This window comes from Balaenoptera ricei, chromosome 1, assembly GCF_028023285.1.
Source record: "Balaenoptera ricei isolate mBalRic1 chromosome 1, mBalRic1.hap2, whole genome shotgun sequence".
NCBI lineage: Eukaryota > Metazoa > Chordata > Mammalia > Artiodactyla > Balaenopteridae > Balaenoptera > Balaenoptera ricei.
In genome coordinates this window covers 147,147,209-147,158,457 of record NC_082639.1, presented here as the reverse complement: position 1 = coordinate 147,158,457, position 11,249 = coordinate 147,147,209, and the positions used below count along the sequence as shown (strand labels likewise).

At 35.2% G+C, this 11,249-nt stretch overlaps 1 protein-coding gene across 4 annotated transcripts in view; it reads left to right on the top strand.

Annotated features, from left to right (window-relative positions):
* The window catches only part of EDEM3 (ER degradation enhancing alpha-mannosidase like protein 3), an 83,508-nt gene that overhangs the window by 50,450 nt on the left and 21,809 nt on the right, over positions 1–11,249 (top strand). For 3 of the 4 annotated variants that reach the window (XM_059937770.1, XM_059937765.1, XM_059937780.1), the window contains 3 exons: positions 1,275–1,466; positions 2,775–2,940; positions 5,019–5,204. In XM_059937770.1, the coding sequence (XP_059793753.1) occupies positions 1,275–1,466; positions 2,775–2,940; positions 5,019–5,204 (544 nt within the window). Of the gene's footprint in view, positions 1–1,274; positions 1,467–2,774; positions 2,941–5,018; positions 5,205–11,249 lie in introns of those variants that run through there. The other variant, XM_059937790.1, reaches the window with a different exon arrangement.

The following is an 11,249-nucleotide window of genomic DNA, read 5'->3' as shown; positions in this document are numbered from 1 at the left end:
AGCACGTGGGTCACCAGTGACATAATTGCCAGCCAGTAGCCCCTTAGTCCTCCTCTGATTGAACTTTTATGTAACTATTGGCTGGCCTCTTTTTAAAACCTACCCCTTTCTTGGCTTCCAGGGCATTCCAGCAACACCTTTCCAAATACTCTGTGAAATATTTTGTAGATTCCTTTGCAGCTCTTCTTGGCACGACTCAGTATAGGCACCAAAGAACCTGGATCGTATGTTTTTCTTACTATACTCTTCTTCAATAGTGTCATCTATTTCTACAAGCTCTGCTGTCATCTTTGTACACGCGATACATGTATGTAATCCTGATTTTACTTTACTTCTTAAACCCAACTTTACTTTACTTTTTAAACCCAGCTATAATCTACCTGCCGTACATTTCTGCATCTCAATCTCAATCTGTCCAAACCTGAATTAATTCTCTCTCCCTCCTCCCACTACAGTCTGTCTCTCTGCCCTTTCGTTCTCCATCTCAGTCAACCCTATCATCATTCTCTAAGTCACCAACACTAGAAATCTCAGGATGGGCTTGAATTTCTTTCTCCCAGCTCCTTTCCGTTCTCCTCTGTCCTCTATCCCTTGTCAGGTTCCATTGACTTTTCCTATAAGGTGTTAGGAATTCATCCTTTTCCTCCTGTAGTCAGGCACTCTTCACCTTTTCCTCTATTAAGATTCAATTTGAATCATTCCAAATATTTCCCAGATACACACTGACAGAATCAGTCCTTCCTTTGTGTTACTAGTGCACTTTCCCACTTGAGAAATTTTATCATAGCTAATTTTACATGTCTCTCTCCTCTAGATACAAACTTCTTAAAGTAAAAGATTATGTCCCTAGTGCCTAGTCAACTGCTGGGATGTAATAGGTGCCTGATACTTATGTTTTGAATTTAATCTGGTTGTTCATTCATAATTTCGAGGAAGAAGGGGAATATGGGTCAGTTATGAGGTTTATTTCTTAAAAGGGCAACCAGAGGAGAAAACAAGCAAAGTGAGCATTTAGTGGAAGTGCACTTCTCAATTTGTATCAAAAGTGGTTTATAGGACAGTGAAAGAGACATTAATAAAAATTACAGATGTTATATTCAGAAAATATTACCAGAAGTAATATTTTTGAGAACAAATAAGGCCATAAATATTTGGTAGAGACCAAAACTGATAGGAGAAATTTTTTGAGTAGAAAACTATAGTGCAGTAGTATTTAAGAAATCAAAAAGTTGAAAGTTTCCAGAAAGGATAAAATTAATTTGTTTCTTTCCTAGGCTGCTAGTTCAATTGACGCAGAAGATGGGTTGAGGTTTATGCAGGAGATGATTGAATTGTCAAGTCAACAACAAAAAGAACAGCAGCTACCTCCACGAGCTGTACAAATTGTTTCTCACCCATTTTTTGGCCGGGTAGTATTAACTGCTGGTCCAGCTCAGTTTGGGCTAGATCTGTCTAAACATAAAGAGGTATGTACACCTATAATATGCTTGTTGAAATTGAACTCAAATATTAGCTAAGTATTGTCTAATTTCTTAGTCTCTTTTCTAATTTAGTAGTTTTAACTTATTTAAAACACCTAAATATTTAATCTCCCAGATTAAGGTAGATTAAAATTAAAAGCATATCTTGAAAATATTGAGTCATAATTTATGTATGCAGTATGGTTACAGAATTTTACTTAAAATGTTCAGATATTGTTCTCTAATTCAATGCCTTTAACTTATCTAAAAATGGTTTTCAAACTTTGTAACTACTGAAACTTTTCTTTGAACAAAAATCTAACTCAGAGGCTTAATGTAGGGAACAGCTAAAGCAGAGGTGCTCTGGACAAGTGGCTGTGGAGAGCATCAGACACTGAGGTTCCGCTGAGCAAATTTGGAAGGCCAGTAAGCTAGTCTATCCTGTTAGTTTTACTGTAGGAAACGAAGTTCACAGGTTCAACTATCTGACTAACTGGTAGCAAAGCTAGCCACTAGACCAGAACCCAACTATTCTGATCATCTAAAGCCAGTGGTCTTTGAACTCTATTACCCCCAATTTAAACTTTTTCTAGTGTATATTTTAAAGCTATGTAGGTTTATAGTTGATTCATTTATTCAATAACTCTTTTTCTAGGCAGTATTTTAGATATTTGCTATATATCAAGTTTACAAAAACCAGTGAAGATTTATGCCCTCATGGAGTTTACCTTCTAAGAGAGAGAAGGATCTTGAAACATCTTTACACTCCCATCTTTAAAATCAGTTCTCTGATGGATTTAATTTTTCTTGGAAGAAGAACTGCTTGCAGATTCATGTAGACTAAATCCATTTTTCCCCTCTTTCAAAAATTTTTCCTGTTACCAGTGATGGTTTAAAAAATGGTTCCCAGCTTCTTGTAAGTGTGGGTATGGGTATGTAGTGAATCAGCCTGAGGTTCCAACTTTACCACTTACTAACATCGTGACTTTGAGCAAATTATGTAAACTGAATCTCAGTTTCCCCACACGTAAAATGGAAATATTATCTGTATTACTTCACTCAGAGTCATTATAAAGATCTGGTTTAGTAATTTATGTAAAAATGCTTCATAAACTGCAAAACACGGTAGAAATATTAGTTGGGTACCATAATATGCAAAATGTTCAAAACAAAAATTTATGCTAAATATATATTGTATATGTTATCATTAGAAAAGAAGTGAGGTCTACTTAAAGCTCTAGATACTGAATTTTAATGACTAGGTAGTGATTGGAGAAGATAAAAGATTACTTAAGTTACTTTTATTTCTGCCAGACAAGAGGATTTGTTGCCAGCAGTAAACCGTACAATGGTTGTTCAGAGCTTACTAACCCTGAGGCAGTGATGGGAAAGATTGCTTTGATACAAAGAGGACAGTGCATGTTTGCAGAAAAGGCACGCAACATCCAGAATGCTGGAGCCATTGGTGGCATTGTTATCGGTAAGTAATCCTCCATGTCATTGTGTTGACTAAGACATAATTTTTAGGATTTTTCCTTTCATTTTCCAAACTTTTATCAGAGTTTGTCATTTTTACTTCACTAGCCAGCATAATGGGTAGGTAATCCAATGACTCTCTTAAGAATGTGTATATGTCTCATATCTTGTTTGAAAGTCTAGATTTGGGTTTCTGTATATTAATGCCAATAAAAGTACTTGGGGTCCAGTGTGAAGGTGCAGTAGGAGTGAGTGCTAAAAACACCCAATACCATGGATAAAAAAATGGGCCCATGAGATCCAAAGCCCCCTAGGAGCAAGAATTACACCCTGCCACCTCCAGTGGGGAGTCACTGAAAGTATCCATTACTCCACATAGGTGCCGGCTTTGGAGTCAGACACGTGGGGTTGTAGTTCCTGGCTCTGCCACAAAATCATGGTGTAACCTTGGCCCAGCTTTAGTTTCTTTATCTGTTTATTCCATAGTGTATTTTTTAGCTCCAGTGAAAATGGTAATAAATATCTTTTAGGTGGTTGTAAGGTTTGAAGATAATATATATAAAATTTCCTAAAATAACTGACATGTCATGGGTATAAGCCCTAGTTGCTAGCAAGTTTTTATCTCCTTGGGTCTTTTTCCACTGAAATTATAAAATTCAAATCATTTTCTGCATGTATTTCAACCAGTGTGTTTGCCTTTTCATTTTCCACAAAAGATCACTGATATCGTGACAAGCAGGGCATGACTATCAGGGAAAATATAAATTTTTCTATGCTTTAAGTAAATATGAGTTTACATTCAGAAAGAACTGGAAAACCTGAGGTCACATCCTATTTGTGAAGTTAGTTCTTCTGTATAGATTGTCTCACAGGGGAACTCCATTTTGAATTTGTTCTTTCTAATTAGGATAGATTTCCTTTTTGAACTCAGGGTAAATAAACATTAAGAGATTTAAAATAAAACAGTAGGATTTATTTCAGTGAAAAATTATTTACTATGCCTTTTGCTTATCTCATATCGGCATGCCAGTGTTGATTTAATGAATGCATGAATTTCATTAGTCTAAGTAAGTATTAGGAGAAATTCTGCTTCATAACTTAAATCAGAGGTTGGCAAACTACAGCCTGCAAGCCAAGTTCAGCTCACTGCCTGTTTTTGTAAATGAAAGTTTTGCTAGAACACAGCATGTCAGTTTGTTTCCATGTCATCTATAGCCACTTTCAAGCTACAGTGGCAGAGTTGAGTGGTTGTAACAGTGACAAGCAGCAGAGAGACTGAGGGTCAGGTAGCCATCCTTTGTCTAGTCAGTTACTGCTAAGGGGATGGGTTCTACATGGTATTCTCCACTTAGAAGGGCCTATCCACGCAAGCTGTCTGAGAAGGGATGGGCAGGTTCTCCAGGGAGACTGGCGTGTAAGATTAGGGCTGGACATAACTGGCATCACCAGTAAAACAGTATTTAGCAGTCGTACTCCTATTATTTAACCAGCGTAAAGTAACAATAGTGTTTCATTCAACTTACAGAGGAAAAAACAGTATAGTCATAATTATTCCTTGTGAACAGTATATTAAAAAGAACCATCAATTTGTAGTTTGGTAAAACAATATAATGCCATTAGAAGAAATCTTAAACAACAATAAAATTTCATAGTTCTATCATTGTAATTCAAGTCTTTGAATTTTTCCATTTTTAGGCTTTTTCATAAGCATATGAAATTTTTATAGTCATAATCGTAGAATTTTGTGTTCTACTTTTTTTATGTAATAATAACATTATGTTTTTCTGTGTGTTCCCTCAGGTAGTTCGTTATAATTTACTTATAATAGTTTACAGTTGTTGACAGTTACAAAAAGCACTCCAGTGAACTTCTTCAGGCATAGATCATTTTGCTTCTTTTGAATTATTTCCTCAGGATAGATTTCTAGGAGTAGAATTAGTGGGCCCCAAAAGTATGAGTGTTTTTATGGTTCTTGATGCAGAAAATTAATGCCGTCAACAGGTAAAAAACAGTAAAGATTGGTAGCTAGACCCTTTTAATGGACGAACGTTTTTATGTTTGCTGTATTCATTTTCTGGCTAGACGACAATGAGGGGAGCAGCAGTGATACTGCCCCTCTGTTCCAGATGGCAGGTGATGGAAAGGACACAGATGACATCACGATCCCCATGCTGTTCTTATTCAGTAAAGAAGGAAGTATCATATTGGATGCCATCCGGGAATATGAGGAGGTAGAGGTGCTCCTTTCTGACAAAGCAAAAGATCGAGGTAAGGGTAAAAAATCATTTGTATTCAGCTTAGCATTAACTTTCCTAACTTGATAACAAAAATGAGTTGCGCAAAGATTATTTATGGTTCACTGGTAAAAGAAGTAAACTTTTTAGAAGATGGTTTCAAAATATATTTTTCTTTTGGAAAAAAGGGTAGTAAAATGTTTATTTTGCTTTGTTCGCTGAGTTAGAATGTTTCTAGAATTATATTTTTGTATGTAATTTATAATTTTTGCTATAATTCTGCCCAGTGATAAAAATACAAGAGATTACCCTGAGTCATTTTTAATATCCACAGATGTTCACCATTCAATTTCACTGATACTACATCTTCTATTTTTTAATAAGGAATAAAAAGAGATTGTATAGAAGGGCGTTATATACAATATAATAGTAGTGGGGTTTTACCAGGCCACCTGTAATCAAATGACCACTGTCTTGCTGAAGGCAATAGAAATCTAGCAGCTTCTTTCCATTGAGATCCAAGTTGATCACATAGGTATTTGTAAGTTACAAGAGTTACACATGGCTGATGCCTGAAGAACAAGATAGCATGCCTTAATTCATGATATAGTCCTCTCTAGGCCAAAATGTTTGTTAGTAACTTGAAAGCTCTTTGAAACCCAAATTGCTGTATAAATGCAAGGTCTTAACTAGTATTCTTTCGTAGTTTCACATCTAGGAATAGAGGAGAAATGAGGGAAAGTGAACCATCAGACATAGACTGAAATCCTGTTTATAACAGCAGTCTTTCTTATCCACTGGAGACACCTATAGAGAGAGCAGTACTCCTCCCACCCCCGCTTAAATGGATAAAGTTGTATAATCTGTACAGGGTTTTTGATGTTGGGATGTTTGGTTGGTAGATAGGTAGGAAACTTATTCATTTCAATTCAGTATAACTTCCAAGGGGAACAATAAAAAAAAAAAGTTTAGCAATAATCTAGTGCTAGCCAAATTAGTGTTTTGTCTTGTCTTCTTGTATTGCTTTATTCTTTGAGATTCATTCAGATGTCAACTATTTAAGCACTATGGAGTGAGTAGGATGTATGTAAGGATGTATAAAGAGAAACAGTAGAAAGGATTTCTGATCTTCTTAAATCCGCCTGTGTGCCTGTTTTTTTTTTTTCCTGAGCCCTTTTTTCCAACTCAGATCTTCTTTCCTATATACATGCATTTAAGCACATCAAACACAGGCAGAATATTATTCCATATAACTCTTTAATGCCTTTGCTTTTTCCCCCCTATTTTGTGCTACCATTGGAATTTCAGCAGCAATATTAAAAGGTAAAATGATTCCAAGCTACATTATTAATAGTAGTAAGTATCTTTAATAAGCCTTAAATTATATATATGTATATATGTATGTGTATATATACATGTATGTACACACATGTGTGTGCACATATATATACATATATATTGTTTCAGTGGCTACCATGATAATATCTGGTTTAAAGTAATTAGATTATTTTCATGTCTAGTCAGCTGTCCCATAATGATGATTCTTTATTGATCTATAAATCAATTTATTTATCTATAAATGAAATATCTAATAGGTGAATTCACTAGTCCATACCCATGCAAGAGTCACTCTAACAAAGATGTTGTATGGCACGTGTTATTTTTGATTACTTTTTATTTGAATGCAGTGTAAAATATTTAAAAGATCGACTTGTTAAAAAAACTCCTATATGTGTAGGAGTGTGTGGGGTGAGGACTGTGAGATTGTGGTAAAGCGTGTGCTTCTTATACCAGAGAAAAGATATGAAAAAAGATCAGTTCTACTATTTAAAAAAAAAAAAAAAAAGTCTGAACAGCATAACAGTATTCCCTTAAGGACCTTGTAATAAAAGGACTTTATTTAAATTATATATTTTTTTAGAGTTTTGATAGTCAATTTTTTGAACTGTATTTCTGTTATAGAGTGACATTTTGACAAAAAGTCTTGAAAAATTGCCCTTTTGGTATAGCTTTTTAAAGAACTGTACGGCATTATTAACTATCAGCAATGAGTTATAGTATAATTGTTAATATTTATCAGTGTAACTAAAGTCAATGATAATAGTTTTATTAAATCAACTGCTTTTTTCACTTAGGAAAATATTCTAAGTTAACGTCTGTAGTGGTTATCATTAATTTGTCCTGTGCCATTACTGCATGCATCAGTGTTTCTCTTCTGCATCAGAATCAGCTGATGTAGTAGTTAAAAGTGTAGATTCCTGAGTCCTACTCCAGAGTATTGAATCAGACCCTCTGAAATTGGGGGATCAGAATCTGAAATTTTAAACAAGCATCCCAGTTAATTGCACACAGCTGTACTTTGAGAAACACTGAACAAGACCAAGAAGGCACCCCACGCCCCTCTTTTTTAATCTCCTAGCTCTGTATCTGGCTATATTGTGCCATCAAGGGTACTAGGTGGGATTATATAAATACACCAAATACTAGCAGCCTTAAATCTGAACGATAAAATGTCATCCAGATTGGCTTTTCTAAAAATCTCATTCCACAGATACATATTTCCCTTAAAAAGTCACACAGTTTTGATTGAGGCGTTCTTCCCATGTATTAAGACAGAAAATAGAAACCCCAGAACAAGCCCCCACTCCCACCTTCTAATTCTGATAAGTCCCAGCTATTAATATAGAAATATCTGCAACAGTCCCGTCTGCTAGCAAAAATGTCCAGATAACTTACTACACATTCTTCTTCAGAAATAAAGCATTAGTAATTTATCAAGTGGAAATGCTGCTTCCTCACATCAAACCAGTCACACTTCTAAAAATTAAGTTATCCATAGAAGTGTTAATATCGTGTCTGTCATGTGTCCGTTTCCAAAATTTCAAGAATTTGTAAAGGTACTTAATAATAATTCCCACCCCGTGCCCACAAACAAAGGACATTGTGTTGTTTACCCTTAGATCCAAATTGTAAGTTTACAATTGAGATTCAATTGACTTTTCCCAGTAGTATTTCTCAACGGGGAAAAAAAAATCATTTAAAAATTTCAATACATTGTCATACTTATAGTTTATAGTGTAGAATTCCAGTGCCTTAAGAGCTATAGACAGATATTCTCAGGGCTACTCCTATATTTGTGTCTGTCTGGTAAAGAGGCAGACAGAGAAAACAGGAAATAAAAGAAAGGTCTCATGGTTTGAACTGCTCAAGATTTAAGTCTGGCAGTGTTACTTTTCCTAAGATTATCCTCCACTGAACTTGACTGCAGTGAATCTGTCCTTTGGTTGATCTGTAGAACTTAGATTGCTATTGGAAGGAATTTGATTCTGAGGAGACAAATCTAGTATGCAAACAGATGGCATCTTTGCCTGGAAAAGGGGCAACTGAAACATTAGCAGAATCAATACTTACCTACCCCAGCTTCTCTTCTCCAACCACCGCATGTTTTCTCATGCACTTTTGCATTTGCACATCTCTTCCCTCTTTCTGGAAATGCCTTGTTAATCCCTATCCCACTCCCACAACCTTTTCCTCTTTAAAAACGTTCAGTCATTCTAAATACCAAGTTTAAATGCTATCTTTTCTATGAACTTTTCTCTTATTTTCATAGATAAAATGTATGGACATCTTCTTAATATATTTGTACAGATACTTTGACATTTATATTACATTGTACTTCTTTACCTGTGTGTCAGCTCTGTATTCCTTGCTTTCAGTAAATGCTGGTTGTGTGGATGAATGAATGATTGTAGAATATCCAGTCTCGAAGTCTTTGCCAAGGTTCCTTTGTCCTCTCATTATTAAATCTTTTTTTTTTTTTTTTTGGTATCTTGAGATTTTCTTCATTCTTTTTATTTTGCTTCCTGTGTTTCTGATACACCATTCCTGAATTTAATGATGTAGTCATTCCACTCTTAGGACTGTGATACCCCATACTGTGACAGCAGGCACCTTAGAATGAAGATCTGTAGTGGCGTGGTAGATTCTTTCTTCCTTTTTGTACTTCTCCAACTGCCATTTTTATTTAGCTGATTGTTGCCACTTTGCTATATATCAGATATTCTTATATATTCGATCTGTTTTTGGACTTGCTCTTCTTTTCCACTAATCTGTTTGTTTATTCCTGTGCCAATAATGAAAGTTTGCTATTTTGAATAAATTTTAATATCTGATAAGGCAACTCTCCTGTCACTAATACTTTTCAGAATTTCTTGACTTCTCTGTGATGTATATTCTTCCATAGGAATTAAAAAATAATTCTATCTGGTCCCAAAAGAAAAGAAAAAGAAGTAGAATTGGGATTCATCTTGGAATTGTATAATTGCACACCTTACGTATAAACAGGAAAATTTTGTTAAATATTGACTTTCCATCCAGGAACATACACTTACCTATAATTTGAATCAGATCTTGTTTTATGTTTTCATTGAGATTTTATAGTATTAAGCAATAAGATTTCTTAATAAATTTAGTTCTGTGTTGTAGCTTGTACTTTTATTGCGGTTATTTGTATTTTATTAGCGTTATTTGTATTTTATTGGGGTTATTTGTATTTGCCTACTTATTTTTACCCTCCTTATCAAATTCTTTTATCTTGATAGTGTTTTTAAAAATTGACTTGCTTTGAGTTTAAGTATAAAACACAATCTGAAAATACACTTGATCTTTCCTTTTCCTATATTACACTGTTATTTTTTAAAATTGAAGTATAGCTGATTTACAATGTTGTGTTAATGTCTGTTGTACAGCAAACTGATTGAGTTATATATATGCATACATATATATATATTCTTTTCCAATATCGTTTATCAGAGGATATTGAATATAGTTCCCTGTGCTATACAGTAGGACCTTGTTGTTTCTTTATCCATCCTATATATACTAGTTTGCATATGTTAATCCCAAACTCTCAGTCCTTCCCTCCGCCACCTCCCCTCTCCCTTAGCAACCAGAAGTCTGTTCTCTATGTCTGAGAGTCTGTTTCTGTTTTGTAGATATGTTGGTTTGTGTCGTATTTTAGATTCCACATGTTAAGTGATATCATATGGTATTTGTCTTTCTCTATCTGACTTACTTCACTTAGTATGATAATTTCTAGGTCCATCCATGTTGCTGCAAATGACATTATTTCATTCTTTTTTATGGCTGAGTAATATTCCATTGTGTGTGTGTGTGTGTGTGTGTGTGTGTGTGTGTGTGTGTGCGTGTGTATACACACACACCACATCTTCTTTATCCATTCATCTGTCGATGGACATTTAGATTGCTTCCATGTCCTGGCTATTATAAATAGTGCTGCAATGAACATTGGGGTGCATATATCTTTTTTTTTTCTTAACATCTTTATTGGAGTATAATTGCTTTACAATGGTGTATTAGTTTCTGCTTTATAACAAAGGGAATCAGCTATACATATACATATATCCCCATACCTCTTCCCTCTTGCGTCTCCCTCTCTCCCACCCTCCCTATTCCACCCCTCTAGGTGGTCACAAAGCACCGAGCTGATCTCCCTGTGCTATGCAGCTGCTTCCCACTAGCTATCGATTTTACATTTGGTAGTGTATATATGTCCATGCCACTCTCTTACTTTGTCCCAGCTTACCCTTCCTCCTCCCCATGTCCTCAAGTCCATTCTCTAGTCGGTCTGCGTCTTTATTCCCATCCTGCCCTTAGGTTCTTCATGACCTTTTTTTTTTTTTTTTAGATTCCATATATATGTGTTAGCATGCGGTATTTGTTTTTCTCTTTCTGACTTACTTCACTCTGTATGACAGACTCTATATCCATCCACCTCACTACAAATAACTCAATTTCGTTTCTTTTTATGGCTGAGTAATATTCCATTGTATATATGTGCCACATCTTCTTTATCCATTCATCTATCGATGGACACTTAGCTTGCTTCCATGTCCTGGCTATTGTAAATAGACCTGCAGTGAACATTGTGGTACATGACTCTTTTGGAATTATGGTTTTCTCAGGGTATATGCCCAGTAGTGGGATTGCTGGGTCATATGGTAGTTCTATTTTTAGTTTTTTAAGGAACCTCCATACTGTTCTCCATAGTGGCTGTATC